Source organism: Scylla paramamosain, chromosome 22 (genome assembly GCF_035594125.1).
Source record: "Scylla paramamosain isolate STU-SP2022 chromosome 22, ASM3559412v1, whole genome shotgun sequence".
Lineage (NCBI taxonomy): Eukaryota > Metazoa > Arthropoda > Malacostraca > Decapoda > Portunidae > Scylla > Scylla paramamosain.
In genome coordinates, this window is record NC_087172.1 from 22,690,274 (window position 1) to 22,713,962 (window position 23,689).

The 23,689-nt window shown below is 39.8% G+C and overlaps 2 protein-coding genes across 3 annotated transcripts in view; one reads left to right on the forward strand and one right to left on the reverse strand.

Moving 5' to 3' along the window:
* Positions 1-38: 38 nt before the first annotated feature.
* LOC135111799 (uncharacterized) lies at positions 39-6,922 on the reverse strand. 2 transcript variants are annotated; one of them, XM_064025516.1, is made up of 3 exons: positions 5,986-6,922; positions 4,157-4,288; positions 39-614 (listed from the first exon to the last, which is right to left on the reverse strand). In XM_064025516.1, exons 1-3 carry the CDS (start codon positions 6,034-6,036, stop codon positions 534-536), a joined length of 264 nt encoding a protein of 87 aa, XP_063881586.1. In that variant the 5' UTR covers positions 6,037-6,922; the 3' UTR covers positions 39-533. The 2 variants fall into 2 exon arrangements, with proteins under 2 accessions (XP_063881586.1, XP_063881585.1); XM_064025515.1 differs by lacking the exon at positions 5,986-6,922 and having other exon boundaries at positions 4,157-4,384.
* A 4,086-nt stretch (positions 6,923-11,008) lies between these two features.
* LOC135111836 (uncharacterized) overlaps positions 11,009-23,689 on the forward strand; it is a 61,948-nt gene continuing 49,267 nt past the window's right edge. The window contains exons 1-2 of the mRNA XM_064025548.1: positions 11,009-12,314; positions 12,470-16,830. Coding sequence (XP_063881618.1) covers positions 11,009-12,314; positions 12,470-16,335 — 5,172 coding nt within the window. The 3' untranslated portion in view covers positions 16,336-16,830. The remainder of the gene's footprint in view (positions 12,315-12,469; positions 16,831-23,689) is intronic.

The window sequence follows — 23,689 nt, forward strand, 5'->3', positions numbered from 1 at the left end:
AAGGTCAAGAATATTGGGTGTATCACTTAAACACTTAAACACTTAAACACTTTATTATAGCCTAGGTTTATACATTTCATTATTGGATAGGTATACATTATTGGCCAGCCTATGTATAAGCTTGATGCTTTTCAGGCAAATGAAAAATTTAAAAGTACATTACTTAAAGTAAACACAATAGACAACTTAAAATCGAAAAATCTATCATGAAGATAAATAAAAACATAATATGATAAGGTTTATACAGAATAATATATATCTATATTGTTATAAAGTTGAGTATGAAGATGGATGGGATGACACATAGGGTTAGGTGATATAAATTGATACATATATGAGACTGAAATCATATAGATGTGTTTAAAAATAAAGTACAGGAAAGATGATAAAGTTTTGTAGGGTTAGTTTTGTAAGATCAGGGGGGAAGTAATATAAGGTATGAGTGTAGGAAGTGACTGATTAGTATGCATCTCTAAAACGGTCAAGGATATGAGCAGGGTGTTGCACCAATTGGAGGATAGCAAAGTTGAAGGCTAGTTCACCATGATGATCAGTGAAGGGAGAGGAAACCCAAAGCTGGTGGTGAACATTGAAGTCTCCAAGAATGGAGGTCTCTGCAAAAGGGAAGTGAGTCAGAATGTGCTCCACTTTGGAGGTTAAGTAGTCAAAGAATTTCTTATAGTCTGAGGAGTTAGGTGAGAGGTATACAGCACAGATAAATTTAGTTCGAGAGTGACTCTGTAATAGTAGCCAGATGGTGAAAAACTCGGAATATTCAAGAGTGTGGGCACAACAGCAGGTTAAGTCATTGCGCACATAAACGCAACATTCAGCTTTGGATTGAAAATGAGAATAAAGAAAGTAGGAGGGAACGGAAAAGGGGCTATTGTAAGTTGCCTCAGACACCTATGTTTCAGTGAGGAAAAGAAGATAAGGTTTAGTAGAGGAGAGATTGTGTTCTAGAAATTGAAAACTAGATCTAAGACTGTGAATGTTGCAGAAATTAATGAAGAAAAAGTTGAGGGGGGGGTCTCAAGAGACTTAGGGTTGATACCAGAAGACACTAGCCTTGATGAGCATCATCAACAGGACCCATCAAGTAAATTTTAAGTTGGTTTTTACCTAATTATTTTTTATTATTTTATTCATAATACTGTACATGCATATCATAAATAAAGATGAGGTTTACTAGAGGAGAGGTGATGTTGTACAGATAGAAAATTATATCTAAGACAGCAAATGTTACACAATTTAATGAAGAAAAGTTATAATATACCAGTAAAATGCCTTGGAAGGCAATTAACGAGCAAAGATGTCAGTAATGCATCAGTGGAAGGGGTATTTCAAGAAGAGAGAGAGAGAGAGAGAGAGAGAGAGAGAGGCAACTTCAGGCACCCCACACTTGCCTAATATTCAAATCACTCTAGCTCAAAACTCTGCAAGAGCCCAGTGGTTGTGCTATATACCACTTGATAGGAAATTTCATTTTGTGTTCAGTGGTATCTATCCGCTCTCATTGAGGCAAAAGAAAATTGGTGAAAATTGCAGAAAACTGATGGTCACTTTACAAAAAGTTTTGTATTGTATTTTGCATATGCACAGTAGTATTGCAAATTTCATATGATTTTTCATTATAACTTGTATTACTCTTATTACCAACAAAAATTTGAGCTTGATCAGTTAATTACTTAAAAAGTTGTAATTTTGACTTTGTGCATGTACAGTGCTACTTCAAAGTTGACGTAAGGAATTTTATTAAAATTATAACATGACACCTCTTAAGTTTCATTAAAACTGGTTGAGTAGTTTTTGAGAAATCCCATTTCTGACACCCTTCTACTTTTAGTAAGTTAACTTCACCCAATAGAAGAGATGAAAGCTATATCATATAAAATTGATAGAGGTGTGCTATCATATGATGCTAATTTTGTTACGATCAGCCACATAGTTCTGGAGATATTAGCGATTGAATAGGGTTATGGTCAGACTGAGCCAGGCCCCTCAAAACGAAACAACAACCTCCATAGTAAACTTTGTTTTGCTCATAATTAATTTCTCACTCTTTCATAAAAGAGAACATAGGTATCCATTTAATCATGATGAGTTTCCCTTCAATACAGGGACTGTAATATATATACCTCCCATATTTATAATATATGAATTTCTCACTCTTTCATAAAAGAGAACATAGTTATCCATTCAATCATGATGATTTCCCCTTCAATACAGGGACTGTAATATATATACCTCCCATATTTATAATATATGAATTTCTCACTCTTTCATAAAAGAGAACATAGTTATCCATTCAATCATGATGATTTCCCCTTCAATACAGGGACTGTAATATATATACCTCCCATATTTATAATATATGAATTTCTCACTCTTTCATAAAAGAGAACATAGTTATCCATTCAATCATGATGAGTTCCCCTTCAATACAGGGACTGTAATATATATACCTCCCATATTTATAATATATTAATTTCTCACTCTTTCATAAAGGAGAACATAGAGTTCTTTGTTTAATCATGATTAGTTCCTTTTCATTACATGGACTGTACTAAATACATATTTTTCTTAAGCTACGTTTTTAGAATACTTTTGGCTTAAGTTGAGAACTTGACTGCCCTGATTTGAGGAATGGTGAAGTGGAGCCACCAGGCACAATATCTACCAATTCACAAAACAGAGCAATGACTAAATTTTGACTTCTCTATTTCCTTAGTTTGGTGGCATTCCTACTTCCTTGATGCCATTTTCCTATCATTCTATGCCAATAGAATGGAATACATCTACAACAAATAAGAGATAGCATATATCAGCGTTCCCTCACATATTCATGGTTTTGCATATTTGCAGAGTTTTCCCTAACCTAACCTAACTAATGGGGAGTTTTTAGAGTTGCCAGGTGTCACCACCAGCTCAGTCTTTCAGCCCAAAGAGCCCAAATTATTCTTTCAGTTATAAATTACAGTAACCCAAGATATAACGAACACATATGGCGGGAGAGTGGGTCACTTGAGATGAAAATTTGCTATATATGTGTATAGAGAGAGAGAGAGAGAGAGAGAGAGAGAGAGAGAGAGAGAGAGAGAGAGAGAGAGAGAGGCAGCAGACAGCAGCCTTAAATAGGATGTTATACCTGAAATTTGGTAAATAGAAGTTCATTATATCAAGGGTTTATTGTACATATCAACTTATTCCCCTTTTATTTTATAGTGCACTGTATTTTTTAATTAAAATATCATGTACTATACATATAATAACTGTTTTTTATTGTCTTAAAGTGAATTGCTTAGTAAATGTGAGATGCATAGTTTAAGATTTAAACTATAAATATAGGTAGTTCTGATCCTTATAAGGATGGTTTCCCATATTCACAGATTTTAACTATTTGCAGGAGGTTCTGGAATGTAACTCCCACAGATGGCAGGGAAACACTGCATATCTTCCCTCCCACAACAGCGATGCACTTAATGAATTGGGCCAAGATAATTAGTGAAAGCTTTCTGTGTTAAAGAGATGCAGCTAGTGGGCCAATATATATACTGATCGTTCAATTAATCCTTTATGTCATAAAACTTCTCTGAAAAAATCTAGTGAATAATTTTTCCTCTCTCACTGCACTGTCCTTGATCTAAATTACATATTAAAACTACACATGATAGTGTAATGATCAGTATGCTTGGCTCACAAACCATATATATATATATATATATATATATATATATATATATATATATATATATATATATATATATATATATATATATATATATATATATACTCGTATGCTTGGCTTTGTCTCCAAACTCTCCCCCATAGAGAGACTGTATTAACCTGCAGAAATAAAGCTATCATTCAGGGAAACTGGTTTGTTTGCCAAACAAACATTACATTGCTGAATATTCTGTGGCACCAAATGCTTTGTCAGGAATTGTGGCAATGATATTTCAATCCTTGTCTTTGCATCCTACAATTTGTATGTTGAACATAAACCTTATCAACAAGTTTCTTGAGCTTCATATACTTTTATACATATTACACAAAGTCCATGACAACTGAAAAAACTATGCAAATAATGCAATGTAGCAGTAGCATCAAGGTAACACCAGTCTGCTACTAGTACTGCTGGTATCCACCTTCTGACCTGCTCAGATGAAGCAGAAGCATTGTCCTCTTCAAAAGAATCCTCAGCCACCACACCAGACCGCTCATTGCTGTGGTAGTGTTGGGAGTAGAAGTTGGGGTAGTGGACAGGAGGAATGACACTGCCCTCACTCTGTGTTGAAAATATATGCTGCCATAAGATGGAGAAAATACTGAATCTGATACTGACAGAAATAAAGAACAAAATTGTATACAAAAATTTTACCATAATTGTTTATAATATCAAGCAAATCTACAGAACATAGGACAACTCTACAACAAGCAGGCTCCAGGCTCCAGGCTGGCAAGCTTGAATAGTCTACACATCATATAAACTTTTGACTGAATAAAGATTCAGATGGATCCATGCTATTTTACAGGATTTAAGCTTTTAACAATGATACAAGTTCCCCATCATAGGGACAACAAACTAAAGACAAGTATGCAATCTCCTTCACTTTGTGTGCCTTCTTGTTGCAGTAAAATAATGCTCAGCTTCATTTATCCAATTTTCATGGTTTAAACGAAACCTTTCTTATCAAAGATAATATAAGTTGTGGGATTTAGTTCACAATCAAATCAACATTTCTCTATTTTACCTACATCTGACATCTCTATTCATATGAATTTTTCAACAGCTACCCACCCACCAAGAGAAGAGTGCTGTGGAGATCTCCATCACCCACAATAAGTCCCTGAAATGCCTAAATAAACTTGGGATTCATGTCAAATAAAAACAAAACTCACTGGGACATAGTACACATTTGCAAGAGTCCAAGGCAAGACTATCCCACCATCTGTGTACCATGGAATGCTCCCAACAACTGGAGTTACCCACAACTGAGCTGCACTTGGTGCCAATAACCACTCATTCTCAGATACCCAACTCCTAAGCAAATCAATGCTGCATCTGATTACCACTAGGACAATACTTAGTAAAAATTAACAAAGGTGGGGAGTTCCTCAGTGTATTACCATTACTGGGTAGGATACAGATGGAGAAATAGTACAAAAGACAGTTCAGTATTTGGTACAGTAGAGAACACTAACCCTCACCTATAGAAAGAGATCAGCCATCAATACTTTCAAAGGAATAATTTCATCACTGTAATCAGTTTCAGGTCCCTTCAATAAACCTTGCATGTCACTAGGTCATGGACCATGCTTCTATGAAAAGGCACAGATCAATGCCTCTTATGAAAGAGCACAGAGTTGATCAGGAATGAAAAAAGAAAAACTTAACTGACTTTGGAATCAAATATCTAAACTACATCTCTGTAAAAAAGATAGGGAGACTGAAAGAAATTTAATTGGAAAACATTCTATACAACATGGACAACCAAGGTCATGTGACCTTCTTAACATAATTCCTCCTATCAAATCGTAATCTAAAAGCTTAAACACCTGATGCGTTGAGGCTCCTACACACATTATGAACAAATGGTTCCCAGCCTTTTTTAGGAGATTAGTACAATGCCATGTTAACCTTCACATTATCATCCAAACATCAATTTAAAAAGCTAAATACTTATCAAGTGAATTTACACATGCTTCAACACTCAAATGCAGAATCCTGCACACAAACTTGACATGCCTTTGACAACTTTTTTATTGTCATATAAGAGAAATAATAAATCACCACCTCATTTCCTTCCCTCTTATGTTGCTTAGTGTTTTGAGAACATGCTGCCATACATACATAGCACAACACAAGTACAAAAATTAAGAGTGAAACATTGTGAAAACAAGGAATAAATATGTTTCATGTGACAGCATAGGAAGTGAAGCACAAGAAGTACAAGTGGCTAGGTGTACAGGCCACACACCTACCTGGCTTGGTCTCAGGTTCAACACCCGGGCTTGGCGGGGCACGGCGGCCATGCCTGCTGCTAATGACCTGGCCTGTACCTGGTTGATTCGGACTTCATCCTCAGCCGTCAAAAGCTTGTTGTTGATAATTCTGTGCCATCACCAGGGAATGGAACAGAAGGGAAGGGGAGGTGAAGAGAAAAAAGACAGTGGGTAAGGATATAAGAACTTCTGAAAATATGCAATAAAGGGAGAATGGAAAAAGGAAGATGAAAATGAAATTTAGGAGATTACAAGGAGGTTGGTGGGTTCCCCTTGTTACTAATACTGTACATACTGTATATGGATGAATAAAGCTACAAAATATCTTTTATCTTGCCTCCTTAAAAAAAAGTCAATACTGACCTTCATTAGCATCCTTAAAAATTTCATCAGATACAAAACAAAACTGCTGTTATAGTGACTTAAACACTCCATATCATCTGTCAGCCCCTGCAGGCTCCACACTGAATAAAAGGGTCACACCTGTCAGTACAGCAGTCATGTGAACCTTTATGACTTGTCTCACAGTACTTGCACACAACCAAAATATATAAATGACCACATATTTTACACTTCCCTCAGCTTGTTAAGTGTGGTTCAACAGCCCCCACAACAAATGATCTGTCTCATTGTAGCAACAGCATGTCTTTATCAACTGCACACACACACACACACACACACACACACACACTAGCTCTAATTTTGTATATCATTTTATGTAAATTATATGCTAAATGACCAAAGAAAATATATGTCTGTAAATGATGCTACAGTCATGAAGATAATCATGCAAAATGAAAAGTGGAGAATTATCAGAAAATTCTGAATATAATGGAGCCAATCTGATTATTAACATGAATATGACGGAGTCAAGATTGATAAATGGAGCTAAGAAATAGCATATTGTAACGCCCGGGTATTATTGTTGTTTAGTCTAAGTTGCCTTTATTTCTTTCTGTGGGATTGAGTGTGTGACGTGCGTGTGTGTGTGTCAGCTGTGCCTGGTGTCTGGCAGTGGTGCATGGATGGCGGGAGAGAAGTCGCGTGACTGCAGTGACTGGGCAGTGTGTTGTTGGCCCCGCTCTGGATAACTTGTGTTTGCGTGTCCTCCGTGCCGAGTGCCTGTTGCGTGAGCCTGAAGAGTTTGACTGTCCCTGCCTGTGTCTGTAACTGCCTGTAACTAACGGAACTAGTAAAGGAAGAAAGTGTTGCCCACTGTTTGTCTACCCGCTCTGTCTGGCTGTGCGTGAATCACGTGGGACGTGGTACCCTTAGCATCTCTTGTCTAGCCTGCTGGTGTTCCCGAGTGCTGTCCTGACTGTCGGGGAATTGTGGGCGTCTACGGGAGTGCTGAGGTTTGTGCTTTCGTAACAATATGTTGGAAATGGGACAAGAGGATAAAGAAACAAAGATGGGTGGTCGTAGAATAAAGTGATAGAGTGAGAGAAACTTGGAAGTAGCACTAGAGAAATGAATATGATTACTTCAAGAACTAAATAAATGTTGATAAATTTGAAAGTGGTGTATATATATATATATATATATATATATATATATATATATATATATATATATATATATATATATATATATATATATATATATATATATATATATATATATATATATATATATATATAGCTGGTTGTGATGACGAAAAAAATTGATCATGATAACTGATAAATCGGAAACAATAACCTTATCAGTGATGACTGATAATTGGCAATAAATTTATTGCCCAATAACCAATAACTGATAAATTTATAAATCTAAAATTCCTATACCACCGATAACAATGAGTGTTTTTGAGCTTGTTACCTATAAAAAACACGAAAATTGATGCAAAGCACTCTATAATGGGAAAGAAAAGGACATTGCAAGAAAAGTGTATAATGAGTGTTTTATAGTTCAAAAGAACCACAAGGCAAAAAATGCAAAAACTAGTGTATATGAAGAAGTTTCGTAGATACCAAAATGCTGAAACTCATGAACAACACTCTTAATTGAGAAACAGAACAATCTTACTAAATGTGTGTATTTTGAGTGCTTTTCACATTCTTAGTTACCAAAACCCCAAATTGCATGCGAAACCAGCTTAATGTGGGAAAAAAATGACATTACCAGAAAAAAAATGTCTTTTGAGTGTTTTTGAGCGTGTTAGGCAATAAAGCACTAAAAAGGGGGGCAATCACATTACATTGGAATAAAACCAATTTTTAATAAGAACTTGCCTTTAAGTCTTTTTGAGCTCCTTATATACCAAAACACTAAAACGCATGCAAAATACACTTTATGGTGAAACAGAATAACATTACCAAAGACATGTGTTTTTAGTGTTTTTGATCATGTTACCAATAAAAACGCTTAAATGACATTATCAGAAAAACGTCTTTTAAGTGTTTTTGAGTGTGATATGCAACAAAGCACTAAAAACCAGAAAAATCACATAACTTGGGAATAAAACCAACTTTTACGAAGAACTTGCCTTTAAGTGTTTTTTTTTAACTCCTTACATACCAAAACGCTAAAACGCATGTAAAACACCCTTTATGGAGAAACAGAATAACTACCAAAAATATGTATTTTGAGTGTTTTTGATCATGTTACTTATAAAAACGCTTAAATACATGTAAAGAACCCTATGTTCCTATAAGAAAAGGACATTAAGAAAATCGTGTATTATGAGTGTTTTTAAGTTCCTTAAGTACTAAAAAGCTAAAACACACAAATAACACTTTATAGAGAGAAAAAAAAATTGTTATTCATCTTCATAGGTACCAAAATTCTGGAAAAATTCAGGGAAATTTTGTAAAAGAAATTCATTATAAAAAAATAATTTTAGCTTTCTTCCGGAGTTATGTACCAAACCCTGAACTGCATGCAAAGCCACCTATATGGAGAAATTACTCGACTTTACCAGAAACCTGTCTTTTGAGTGTTTGTTTTTTTTCAGCAATTTCAACAATATTATTGAAAACGTGTCTTTTCAGTGATTTACGTAGAAAAACGCTAAAACGGATGCAAACCAACCAATATGAAGAAATAGAATAACATTACCAAAAAGATATATTTTGATGTGTTTTTGAGCTTGTCACCTACAAAAAAATGCGAAAATGGATGAAACGCACTCTATATTAGGAAAGAAAAGGACATTACGAGAAACGTGTATAATGAGTGTTTTATAGTTTCACAAGAACCACAAGGCAAAAAACTCAAAAACTCGTGTACATAAAGAAGTTTCTTACATACCAAAATGCTGAATCTCATGAATAACCCTTTTAATTAAGAAACAGAACAACCTTACTAAATGCCTGTATTTTGAGTGTTTTTCACATTCTTAGTTACCAAAACCCCAAATTTCATGCGAAACTAGCTTTATGTGGGAAAAAAATATTACCAGAAAATGTCTTTCGAGTGTTTTTGAGCGTGTTAGGCAATAAACCACTAAAAAGCAGGGCAATCACATTACATGGGAATAAAACCAACTTTTACCAAGAACTTGCCTTTAGGTGTTTTTGAGCTCATTACATACCAAAACGCTAAAACGCATGCAAAACACCTTTTATGGAGAAACAGAATAACATTACCAAAAATATGTATTTTGAGTGTTTTTGATCATGTTATCTATAAAAACGCTTAAATACATGCAAAGAACCTTATGTTTGGGAAACGAAAGGACATTACGAGAAATATGTATTATGAGTGTTTTTTTAGTTCCTTAAGTACCAAAAAGCTAAAACCCACAAATAACACTCATTATTTAGAAAAATAAATAAATAAAAATAAAAAAATAGGATTTTTTTTTTTTTGTTATTCATCTTCATAGGTACCGAGATGCCAAAATTCTGGGAAAATTCCGGGCTATTATATGATAAAAGAAAATTATCAAAAAAGTTAATTTTAGCTTTTTTTTTCGGACTGTTATATACCAAACCCTAAAGTGCATGCAAAGCCTCCTATATGAGGAAATTAAACGACCTTAAAAGAAATCTGTCTTTTGAGTGTTTTTCAGAATGTTAGGCACCAAAACGATAAATAAATAAGGAACTCACTCTATATGGGAATCCAAACAAAACTACTGAAAACGTGTCTTCTCAGTGTCTTACGTAGAAAAAACGATAAACGGATGCAAACCAACCAATTAAAAAAAAAAAAAATAGAAAAACATTACCAAAAAGGTATATTTTGAGTGTTTTTAAGCTTGTTACCTACAAAAAACGCGAAAATTGATGCAAAGCACTCTATATTAGGAAATAAAAGGACATTGCAAGAAAAGTGTATAATGAGTGTTTTATAGTTCAAAAGAACCAAAAGGCAAAAAACGCAAAAACTTGAGGATATGTAGAAGTTTCCTAGATACCAAAATGCTGAAACTCATGAATAACATTCCTAATTGAGAAACAGAACAACCTTACTAAATGCGTGTATTTTGAGAGCTTTTCACATACTTACGAGTAGTTACCAAAACCTCAAATTGCATGCGAAACCAGCTTTATGTGAGAAAAAAATGACATTACCAGAAAAAAGTCTTTTGAGTGTTTTTGAGCCTGATAGGCAATAAAGCACTAAAAAGCAGGGCAATTGCATTACATTTGAATAAAACCAATTTTTAATAAGAACTTGCCTTTAAGTCTTTTTGAGCTCTTTATATACCAAAACACTAAAACGCATGCAAATTACACTTTATGGTGAAACAGAATAAAACTACCAAAAACATGTATTTTGAGTATTTTTGATCATGTTACCTATAAAAACGCTTAAATACATGCAAAGAACCTTATGTTATGGATGTTTTGGCAAACAAAAGGACATTACGAGAAACCTGTATAATGAGTGTTTTATAGTTTCACAACAACCACAAGGCAAAAGTTTCTTAGTTACCAAAATGCTGAAACTCATCAATAACGGGAGTGCTGAGGTTTGTGCTTTCGTAACAATGGCGTCAGGAGTGGGATGCTAAGTGTGTGCTCGTACAGACCTACGTGACTCGAGTGGAGAAACCATGGCAGACAAGGTGGTAGACAAAATGGCGGGCGAGAGTGGTGCTGCTGACCAGTGTGAGGGACTGAGTGGGTCTAGTCACGACTCTAGTGATGCTGGTGACGAGAAGCCCACCCAGATGGACCTCCTCATGTCCCAACTGGCGAGTATGGCTCAGAAGCAGGAGGAAAGGCACGAGCAAACCGTGGCAACACAAGCTGCCCAAACTGAACGACTGATGGAAGCCTTGCAAAGCAGCCTAGGTTCTCTGAGGGCTGAAACGCAGGCGTATACTGATCGCTCGTGTGAGGCAGTGAAACAGGAGGTAAAAAGTGAACTCCAAGCCTTGCGGGAAGAGGTGGTAGACCTGCGTGAGGGCGCGAGTGTTTGGCGGCAGGGCGCGTGGCCGCCACGTGGCGTCTTGGCGGGAGGTGTACAGCTGCCCGCAACCCCCGCCTGGCCTCCCGTGACTAGCCCAGGACCTGAAGGGAGTGTGGCCTCAGCCCCACCTGCTGTTGGGGGCCTTGGATGGGGCCCTGTGGGGGAAGCAGGTCCTTGGGAAGCACCCGAGATGGCCGTTGGGGGCTGGCCGCCCACCCGGGACAGGAGGGGAGGGCTTAGCCTGCCCCCTACACCGCCGGGCTCACCTCCCCGTGCCGCCTCCCCGCCCCCGAGCCCTAAGGCAGCCCGCTCGTCACCTCGTCACGTGAGACGCAAGCCAGCGGAGTACGATGGTAAGGTCAGCTGGGAGTCTTACGTCGCCCAGTTCGATATGCTGGCCTTGGCCCAGGGCTGGGGGGAGGCAGAGAAGGCCCTGCAACTAGCGACAGCGCTGCGAGGCCCGGCGTTGGAAGTGCTGGGTCATCTCCCTGCCAGCCAGCGCACCTCATACGCAGCAGTGTCCGAAACTTTGCGGCGACGTTTCGGACACCGTCATCAGGCGGAGGTATACCGCGCCCAGCTTAAGAAGAGGACGCGAGAGAAGGACGAAACCCTTTCCCAGCTGGCGCAGGACGTAGAAGGGCTGGTGAGGAGGGCGTATCCAAGCGCGGCCGAGGACATGGTCATTGTTCTGGCGCGCGACGCGTTCGTAGACGCCCTCCAGGACCACCAGCTCCAAATCTATGTGAAGCAGGCACACCCAGCTGACGTGCAGGTGGCGTTGGCACGGGCTATGGAGTTTGAGGCCTTCCTACAGACGACGACCAGCCTCTCTTCTCTTGCCCAGCCTCGCGGTGAGGTACGGGGCCGGAAGGCGAAGGTGGAGCACAAGGCGGCGTCACGGGAGGCGAGCCCGTCCGAGTTCGCCGGCCGCTGTTGGGGCTGCAGTGAGAGAGGCCATAGACGCAGCCAATGTCCGAGGGGACGAAGGACGCGCTCCCTCGATCGGCCTAACTCCAAAGCCTTCCAGACGTGCTGCGCCGCATGCGGCAAATCGGGCCACCGCTCCAGCGCCTCCCCCAAGCCCAAGGAGGTTGCTGAGGCGGGAAACAGCAGCGGGCTGGAGGAGGGGGCGACCTCACAGCCTGCCAAGGTGCCAATGCCCCGTGCTGTGTAAAGTGCCACCTCACCGTCAGCGCAGTGCAGGTACGAGGTGCGGTTGATGGAAGGCCTTGCTGCATGACCATTGACAGCGGGGCTGAGCGCACCATCGTGCAGCGGAGGCTGGTAAGTGCTGAGTGGCTCCCGTGCACCGTGGACAGGCTGTGTGGAGTAACGGGGGACTGCATGCCGTTGCAAGGCCCAGTAGACGTTCGAATAAGTGTCGGCAGCGCGGAGGTGAACCTGCCCGTGTATGTTGCCGAGCTGGAGGAAGAGTGTCTGCTGGGTTACGACTACCTGAAGAAGACCAGGGCCTGCGTAGACTTTGGACGGAAGGTGATAAAGGTATGTGGATACGATGTGCCTTTCCTTCCGGAGGTCGGCCGGTCGGAGGTAGTGACGACACGGCGGATGCAGTTGGCCCCGCGCTCTGAGTGTCGAGTACAGTGTCGACTCGCACGGCCGATGCAGAGCACGGAGGGCCTAGTGGAACCAGCCAGCGACTGTCGACTGGCTGACGGAGTGGCAGTCGGAAGGAGCCTCGTGCAAGCGGGGGAGAAGGTAGTCACTGTCTTACTGGCTAACTTCTCCGACGAGGCTCGCAACATACCCGCCGGAACAGCGGTGGGCGAGTGCGTGGAGGTGCAGCGTGCCGAGGCACCGCCGCAGGGTGAGCGGGCGGCCGAGGGAGCCCCGCTGCCGAGCTTCCTGGAGGATCTAGCGACCCGGAGCGCTGTCAATCTGACGGAGGCGCAGACGGAGCTCGTGTGTGACACCCTGGGCCGGTACGCCGATGTGTTCAGCCAGAGCGCCTCGGACTTGGGTCGCACGTCACTGGTGAAACACACGATCAACACTGGCACCCACGCACCGGTCAAGAGCCCACCCCGACGCATCGCACCAGCAAGGCGCGAAGAAATGCAGCGTGCAGTGAACGACCTGGCCACGCAAGGGGTAATCGAGCGATCAGACAGTCCTTGGTCGTCGGCGGTAGTCCTGGTAAAGAAGAAAGATGGAACGCAGCGCTTCTGTGTGGACTACCGGGCCCTGAACGACGTGACGGTGAAGGACTCTTACCCCCTGCCGAGGATAGACGACACGCTGGACGCTCTGGTCGGGGCCTGCTGGTTCAGTACACTTGACCTGAAGTCAGGGTACCACCAGGTGGAGATGGCGGAGGAGGGCAAGCCTAAGACGGCCTTCTCTTTCGGGCAGGGCCTGTGGCAGTTTAACGTCATGCCATTTGGCCTCTGCAACGCCCCGGGCTGTTTTGAGCGGCTGATGGAGCGAGTGCTAGACGGCCTGCAGTGGAAAACGGCACTCGTATATCTGGACGACGTGATAGTCTTCGGGAGCACCTTCGAGCAGGAGCTGGGGAGGCTGGAGGAGGTTCTGCAGCGCCTGAGGAAGGCCAATCTCAAGCTTAGCCCCAAGAAGTGCCTCCTCTTCCAGCATGAGGTGCCGTTCCTGGGACATGTCGTCAGCAGTGGTGGCGTGCGCACCGACCCTGGCAAGGTGGCAGCGGTGGCTGACTGGCCCACTCCCTCCAACGTAGCTGAAGTGAGGAGCTACTTGGGCCTCTGCACGTATTACCGCCGTTTCGTGCCCAACTTTGCCACCTTAGCTGCTCCTCTTAACCGTCTCACCAAGAAGGGGGCGAGCTTCCGCTGGGATGAGGCATGTCAGGCGGCCTTTGACAGCTTGAAGGCGGCGCTTGTGGAGGCGCCCGTCTTGCCTTACCCTGACCCGAAGCTGCCCTACCTGCTTGACACCGACGCCAGTGCCGAGGGCGTCGGGGCTGTGCTGTCGCAGGTAAAGGACGGCAAGGAACACGTAGTGGCTTACTACAGCTGCAAGTTTAGTAAACCAGAGCGCAACTACTGTGTAACCAGGAAAGAGTTGTTGGCCGTAGTGAAAGCGTTCGAACACTTCCACCCCTACCTGTACGGCGCCGAGTTTACCGTCCGTACTGACCATGCCGCCCTGAAGTGGTTAAAGACGCTTAAGGGGCCGGAGGGACAGTTGGCGAGGTGGTTGGGGCGCATGGAGCAGTATAACTACCGGATCGTTCACCGCCCAGGACGCGTGCACAACAATGCTGACGCCCTGAGCCGACGCCCGTGTGAGGCTAGTTGCTCACACTGCACCGCCAGGGAGCCCAGCCCGTGTGAGGCGTCCTCACCTGGCGCTCCTGGGGTGTTGGACACAGTGTGCCGCCGTTTACGTGTGCCTGCAAACACCGCCGAGTGCAATGAGCGGTGGCGTGTGGCGCAGCGCAGTGACCCCGATCTAGCCCCCGTCGTGCGTTGGCTAGAAGCCAGCGACGAGCGCCCCAGCTGGCAGGTAGTGGCGGCTGAAAGCCCCGCCGCTAAGTGTTTGGTAAGCCAGTGGGAGACGCTATCAATTGACGAGAGCGGGGTGTTAGTGAAAAGGTGGGAGGCGGTAGGCGGGATGGGCAGAGACGCCTGGCTTGTGGTAGTGCCTCGTACTATGCGGCCGGAACTATTGAAGGAAGTGCACGCGGGTGTGACGAGTGGCCACGTAGGCGAAAAGCGTACCCTTCAACGCCTCCGCCAGCGGTTCTATTGGGGAGGAATGCGCAGTGACGTGACGGAATGGTGCCGGGCCTGTGACGTGTGCAGCGCTAAAAAGGGCCCAGCGCACCGTAACCGGGCCCCACTGCAGTTGTACAATGTAGGGGCACCGATGGAGCGGGTGGCAGTGGACATTGCCGGCCCGTTTCCCCTCACTCCCCGCGGGAACCGGTACATTTGTGTAGCCATGGATTATTTCACTAAGTGGCCAGAGGCGTATGCTATCCCCAATCATGAGGCAGAGACTGTGGCGAGTGTACTAGTCGACCAGTTCTTCTCTAGGTTTGGCGTGCCCGTCGAGCTGCACTCCGATCAGGGCCGTGAATTTGAGTCTCGTGTATTCAGCGAGTGCTGTGACTTGATGGGGATTTATAAGACGCGTACCACCCCGCTCCACCCACAGTCTGACGGCATGGTTGAACGTTTCAATAGGACGCTAGTTCAACAGTTGGCCAAGTATTGTGGGGCGGGGCAGGAGGACTGGGACGTCAAGCTGCCGGCGATGCTGATGGCATACCGTTCCGCCGTCCATGAAGCCACCGATCACTCGCCCTCCCAGCTGATGTTTGGCCGGGAGCTCCGCCTTCCTATTGACCTGGCCACGGGGCGCCCTCCTGATGTTGACCTCCCCACAGTCACCTCTGGGTTCGCAGCCGCCCTGCAGGAGCGGTTCGCGGAGGTACACCACCGGGTGAGAGGCAAGTTGAGGGCAGCGAGTCAGGCCATGAAAGGTCTTTACGACCGGCGAGTGAGGGAGGCGAGTTACGCGGTAGGCGAGAAAGTGTGGCTGCATAATCCTCGCCGCCGGCGTGGCCTCTCTCCGAAACTCCAGAGCCCCTGGGAGGGGCCTTACACTGTCATCGCCGTGATCTCGGGGGTGACGTACAAAATCCAGCGTGGACGCCGTCGCCCTTCCATTGTGCATGTGGACCGTCTGTGGCGCTATCACAGTCCTGGGCACTACACTTGGGGCTTCGGGGGAGGTGGCGGCGATGATGCCGATTCTGCTGCCGAGGAAATCGACGAGTCCCCGGAGACAGCTGTCACCACCCCCAGCGAGCCAGAGGAGGCCGAGGCTGAGGAGTCAGGGGTGGGCGACGGCCGCGACTCAGAGCCAGCAGAGGAACCTCAGCCCACTCGGCCGCGCAGGGACAGACGCCGCCCACGGCGTTATGATGATTTTGTGTTGATTGACTCTGAGGGAGAGATATAAGGAGAGGCAAGGTCGGGTCGACCTTTTTGTAAAGGAGGGGGTGATGTAACGCCCGGGTATTATTGTTGTTTAGTCTAAGTTGCCTTTATTTCTTTCTGTGGGATTGAGTGTGTGACGTGCGTGTGTGTGTGTCAGCTGTGCCTGGTGTCTGGCAGTGGTGCATGGATGGCGGGAGAGAAGTCGCGTGACTGCAGTGACTGGGCAGTGTGTTGTTGGCCCCGCTCTGGATAACTTGTCTTTGCGTGTCCTCCGTGCCGAGTGCCTGTTGCGTGAGCCTGAAGAGTTTGACTGTCCCTGCCTGTGTCTGTAACTGCCTGTAACTAACGGAACTAGTAAAGAAAGAAAGTGTTGCCCACTGTTTGTCTACCCGCTCTGTCTGGCTGTGCGTGAATCACGTGGGACGTGGTACCCTTAGCATCTCTTGTCTAGCCTGCTGGTGTTCCCGAGTGCTGTCCTGACTGTCGGGGAATTGTGGGCGTCTACGGGAGTGCTGAGGTTTGTGCTTTCGTAACAATATGTTGGAAATGGGACAAGAGGATAAAGAAACAAAGATGGGTGGTCGTAGAATAAAGTGATAGAGTGAGAGAAACTTGGAAGTAGCACTAGAGAAATGAATATGATTACTTCAAGAACTAAATAAATGTTGATAAATTTGAAAGTGGTGTATATATATATATATATATATATATATATATATATATATATATATATATATATATATATATATATATATATATATATATATATATATATATATATATATATATATATATATATATATATATAGCTGGTTGTGATGACGAAAAAAATTGATCATGATAACTGATAAATCGGAAACAATAACCTTATCAGTGATGACTGATAATTGGCAATAAATTTATTGCCCAATAACCAATAACTGATAAATTTATAAATCTAAAATTCCTATACCACCGATAACAATGAGTGTTTTTGAGCTTGTTACCTATAAAAAACACGAAAATTGATGCAAAGCACTCTATAATGGGAAAGAAAAGGACATTGCAAGAAAAGTGTATAATGAGTGTTTTATAGTTCAAAAGAACCACAAGGCAAAAAATGCAAAAACTAGTGTATATGAAGAAGTTTCGTAGATACCAAAATGCTGAAACTCATGAACAACACTCTTAATTGAGAAACAGAACAATCTTACTAAATGTGTGTATTTTGAGTGCTTTTCACATTCTTAGTTACCAAAACCCCAAATTGCATGCGAAACCAGCTTAATGTGGGAAAAAAATGACATTACCAGAAAAAAAATGTCTTTTGAGTGTTTTTGAGCGTGTTAGGCAATAAAGCACTAAAAAGGGGGGCAATCACATTACATTGGAATAAAACCAATTTTTAATAAGAACTTGCCTTTAAGTCTTTTTGAGCTCCTTATATACCAAAACACTAAAACGCATGCAAAATACACTTTATGGTGAAACAGAATAACATTACCAAAGACATGTGTTTTTAGTGTTTTTGATCATGTTACCAATAAAAACGCTTAAATGACATTATCAGAAAAACGTCTTTTAAGTGTTTTTGAGCGTGATATGCAACAAAGCACTAAAAACCAGAAAAATCACATAACTTGGGAATAAAACCAACTTTTACGAAGAACTTGCTTTTAAGTGTTTTTTTTTAACTCCTTACATACCAAAACGCTAAAACGCATGTAAAACACCCTTTATGGAGAAACAGAATAACTACCAAAAATATGTATTTTGAGTGTTTTTGATCATGTTACTTATAAAAACGCTTAAATACATGTAAAGAACCCTATGTTCCTATAAGAAAAGGACATTAAGAAAATCGTGTATTATGAGTGTTTTTAAGTTCCTTAAGTACTAAAAAGCTAAAACACACAAATAACACTTTATAGAGAGAAAAAAAAAATTGTTATTCATCTTCATAGGTACCAAAATTCTGGAAAAATTCAGGGAAATTTTGTAAAAGAAATTCATTATAAAAAAATAATTTTAGCTTTCTTCCGGAGTTATGTACCAAACCCTGAACTGCATGCAAAGCCACCTATATGGAGAAATTACTCGACTTTACCAGAAACCTGTCTTTTGAGTGTTTGTTTTTTTTTCAGCAATTTCAACAATATTATTGAAAACGTGTCTTTTCAGTGATTTACGTAGAAAAACGCTAAAACGGATGCAAACCAACCAATATGAAGAAATAGAATAACATTACCAAAAAGATATATTTTGATGTGTTTTTGAGCTTGTCACCTACAAAAAAATGCGAAAATGGATGAAACGCACTCTGTATTAGGAAAGAAAAGGACATTACGAGAAACGTGTATAATGAGTGTTTTATAGTTTCACAAGAACCACAAGGCAAAAAACTCAAAAACTCGTGTACATAAAGAAGTTTCTTACATACCAAAATGCTGAATCTCATGAATAACCCTTTTAATTAAGAAACAGAACAACCTTACTAAATGCCTGTATTTTGAGTGTTTTTCACATTCTTAGTTACCAAAACCCCAAATTTCATGCGAAACTAGCTTTATGTGGGAAAAAAATATTACCAGAAAATGTCTTTCGAGTGTTTTTGAGCGTGTTAGGCAATAAACCACTAAAAAGCAGGGCAATCACATTACATGGGAATAAAACCAACTTTTACCAAGAACTTGCCTTTAGGTGTTTTTGAGCTCATTACATACCAAAACGCTAAAACGCATGCAAAACACCTTTTATGGAGAAACAGAATAACATTACCAAAAATATGTATTTTGAGTGTTTTTGATCATGTTATCTATAAAAACGCTTAAATACATGCAAAGAACCTTATGTTTGGGAAACGAAAGGACATTACGAGAAATATGTATTATGAGTGTTTTTTTAGTTCCTTAAGTACCAAAAAGCTAATACCCACAAATAACACTCATTATTTAGAAAAATAAATAAATAAAAATAAAAAAATAGGATTTTTTTTTTTTGTTATTCATCTTCATAGGTACCGAGATGCCAAAATTCTGGGAAAATTCCGGGCTATTATATGATAAAAGAAAATTATCAAAAAAGTTAATTTTAGCTTTTTTTTCGGACTGTTATATACCAAACCCTAAAGTGCATGCAAAGCCTCCTATATGAGGAAATTAAACGACCTTAAAAGAAATCTGTCTTTTGAGTGTTTTTCAGAATGTTAGGCACCAAAACGATAAATAAATAAGGAACTCACTCTATATGGGAATCCAAACAAAACTACTGAAAACGTGTCTTCTCAGTGTCTTACGTAGAAAAAACGATAAACGGATGCAAACCAACCAATTAAAAAAAAAAAATAGAAAAACATTACCAAAAAGGTATATTTTGAGTGTTTTTAAGCTTGTTACCTACAAAAAACGCGAAAATTGATGCAAAGCACTCTATATTAGGAAATAAAAGGACATTGCAAGAAAAGTGTATAATGAGTGTTTTATAGTTCAAAAGAACCAAAAGGCAAAAAACGCAAAAACTTGAGGATATGTAGAAGTTTCCTAGATACCAAAATGCTGAAACTCATGAATAACATTCCTAATTGAGAAACAGAACAACCTTACTAAATGCGTGTATTTTGAGAGCTTTTCACATACTTAGTTACCAAAACCTCAAATTGCATGCGAAACCAGCTTTATGTGAGAAAAAAATGACATTACCAGAAAAAAGTCTTTTGAGTGTTTTTGAGCCTGATAGGCAATAAAGCACTAAAAAGCAGGGCAATCGCATTACATTTGAATAAAACCAATTTTTAATAAGAACTTGCCTTTAAGTCTTTTTGAGCTCCTTATATACCAAAACACTAAAACGCATGCAAATTACACTTTATGGTGAAATAGAATAAAACTACCAAAAACATGTATTTTCAGTATTTTTGATCATGTTACCTATAAAAACGCTTAAATACATGCAAAGAACCTTATGTTATGGATGTTTTGGCAAACAAAAGGACATTACGAGAAACTTGTATAATGAGTGTTTTATAGTTTCACAACAACCACAAGGCAAAAGTTTCTTAGTTACCAAAATGCTGAAACTCATCAATAACACTCTTGATTGAGATATAGAACAACCTTACCAAATGCGTGTATTTTGAGTGTTTTTTCACATTCTTAGTTACCAAAACACGAAATTGCATGCGAAACTAGGTTTATGTGGGGAAAAAATTATATTGCCAGAAAATGTTTTTTGAGTGTTTATGAGCGTGTTAGGCAATAAAGTACTTAAAAGAAGGGCAATCACATTACATGTGAATAAAAAAAAAATTACCAAAAACTTGCCGTTAAATATTTTTGAGCTCCTTACATACGAAAACGCTAAAACGAATGCAAAAAATCCTTTATGGAAAAACACAATAACATTACAAAAAACATGTATTTTGAGTCTTTTTGATCATGATACCTATAAAAACGCTTAAATACATGCAGAGAATCCTATGTTTGGGAAACGAAAGGACATTACGAGAAACGTGTATTATAAGTGTTTTTAAGTTACTTAATTACCAAAAAGCTAAAACCCACAAATAACACTCTTTATGAAGAAACTAAAAAATAAAAAATAAAAATAGATAAATGAAATAAAAGAAAATAATATTTTTTTTTTTATTCATCTTCATAGGTACCGAGATGCCAAAATTCCGTTAAAATTCAGGGAAATTATGTGGATGAAAGAACATTATCGAAAAAGTTAATTTTAGGTTTTTTTTTTCGGACTGTTATGTACCAAACCCTAAAGTGCATGCAAAGCCATCTATATGGGGAAATTAAACGACTTTACAAACTGTCTTTTGAGTGTTTTTCAGCATGTTAGGCACCAAAACGATAAATAATATGAAAGTCACTCTACTTGGGAATCCAAAACAAAATTACTTAAAACGTGTCTTTTCAAAGAGACCAATATAAAGAAATAGAATAACATTACCAAAAAGGTATATTTTAAGTATTTTTGAGTTTGTGACCAACAAAAAAAAAAAACGTGAAACTGGATACAAAGCACTCTATATTAAGAAATAAAAAGACATTACGAGAAACGTGTTTAATGAGTATTTTATACTTTTACGAGAACCACGAAGCAAAAAACGCAAAAACTAGTGTATATGGAGAAGTTTCTTAGATACCAAAATGCTGAAACTCCTAAATAACACTCTTAATTAAGAAACAGAATAACATTACTAAATGCGTGTATTTTGAATGCTTTTCACATTCTTACTTACTACAACCCCAAATTGCATGCGAAACTAGCTTTATGTGGGAAAAAAAAAATGACATTACCAGAAAAGTTTCTTTTTATGGTTTTTGAGAGTTAGGCAATAAAGCACTAAAAAGGAGGGCAATCACATTACATGGGAATAAAACCAACTTTTAAGTGTTTTTTAACTCCTTATATATAAAAACGCTAAAACACATGCAAAACACCCTCTATGGAGAAACAGATTAACATTACCAAAAACATTTATTTTGAGTGTTTTTGATCATATTACTTCTAAAAACGCTTAAATACATGCAAAGAACCCTATGTCTGGGAAACGAAAGGACATTATAAGAAACGTGTATTATGTGTGTTTTTAAGTTCCATAAGTACCAAACAGCTAAAACCTTTTTATAGAGAAATAAAATAAAGAAATAATTAAAAAATAGGATTTTTTTTTTTGTTATTCTTCTTCATAGGTACTGAGATGCCAAAATTCTGGCAAAATTCAGGGAAATTATGTGTAAAAAGAATATTATCGAAAAAGTTAATTTTAGCTTTTTTTTCGGACTGTTATGTACCAAACCATGAAGTGCATGCAAAGCCAACTATATGGGGAAATTAAACGACTTTACGAGAAACCTGTGTTTCTAGTGTCTTTGAGCATGTTAGTCACCAAAACAATAAATAATATTGAAGTTATTCTATGTGGGAATCCAAAACAAAATTACTTTAAACGTGTCTTTTTCGTGTTTTACGTAGAAAAACGCTAAAACGGATGCAAACCAACCAATATGAAGAAATAGAATAAGATTACCAAAAAGGTATAATTTGAGTGTTTTTTCAGCTTTTTACTTACAAAAAACGCGAAAATGGATGCAAAGCTCTCTCTATTGGTTAACAAAAGGACATTACGAGAAACGTGTATAATGAGTGTTTTATAGATTCTCAAGAATCACAAGGCAAAAAACGCAAAAACTCATATATATGGAGAAGTTTCTTAGATACTAAAATGCTGAAACTCCTGAATAACACTCTAAATTGAGAAACAGAACAACATTACTAAATGCGTGTATTTTGAGTGTTTTTCACATTCTTAGTTACCAAAACCACAAATTTTATGTGAAAGTAGCTTTATGTGGGAAAAAAAATGACATTACCAGGAAAGTGTCTTTTAAGTGTTTTTTTTTTTTTTTTTTTAGCATGATAGGCAATAAAGCACTAAAAAGCAGGGCAATCACATTACATGGGATTAAAACTAACTTTTACTAACAACTTGCCTTTAAGTGTTTTCGAGCTCCTTACATACCAAATCGCTAAAACGAATGCAAAACACCCTTTATGGAGAAACAGAATAACATTTCCAAAAACATGTATTTTGAGTGTTTTTGATCATGTTACCTATAAAAACTCTTAAATACATGCAAAGAACCTTATGTTTGGGAAATTAAAGGGCATTTCCAGAAACATGCATTACGAGTGTTTTTAAGTTCTTTAAGTATCATTTAGCTAAAACCCATAAATAACACTGTTATAGAAAAAAAAATAAATAAATGAATAAAAAGATAGGAATTTATTTATTTTTTTTGTTATTCATCTTCATAGGTACCAAGATGCCAAAATTCTGGCAAAATTCAGGAAAATTTTGTGAAAAAAGAAAATTATGAAAAAAATTTAATTTTAGCTTTTTTTTTTCGGACTGTTATGTACCAAACTCTAAAGTGCACGCAAAGCCACCTATATGAGGAAATTAAACGACTTTACCAGAAACCTGTCTTTTGAGTGTTTTTCAGCATGTTAGGCACCAAAACGATATATAATATGGAAGTCACTCAATATGGGAATCTATCACAAAATTACTGAAAAAGTGTCTTTTCAGTGTTTTACGTAGAAAAACGCTAAAACGGATGCAAACCAACGAATATGAAGAAATAGAATAACATTAGCAAAAAAGGTATATTTTCAGTGTTTTTGAGCTTCCTATCTACAAAAAACGCGAAAATGGATAGAAAGCACTCTATATTGAGTTACAAAAGGACATTATGAGAAACTTGTTAAATGAGTGTTTTATAGTTTCACAAGAACCACAAGGAAAAAAACGGAAAAACTCGTGTATATGGATAAGTTTCTTACATACCAAAATGCTGAAACTGAGAAATAACACTCTTAAT

What these genes read in the sequence shown, in the direction of transcription:
- LOC135111799 (XM_064025515.1), bottom strand. Translation starts at nt 4,384, where the DNA reads ATGGTAAAATTTTTGTATACAATTTTGTTCTTTATTTCTGTCAGTATC. An exon ending in CTTCTGCTTCATCTGAGCAG is followed by an intron (nt 615 to 4,156) that starts GTCAGAAGGTGG and finishes TCCCTTTTGCAG; the next exon opens with AGACCTCCATTCTTGGAGAC.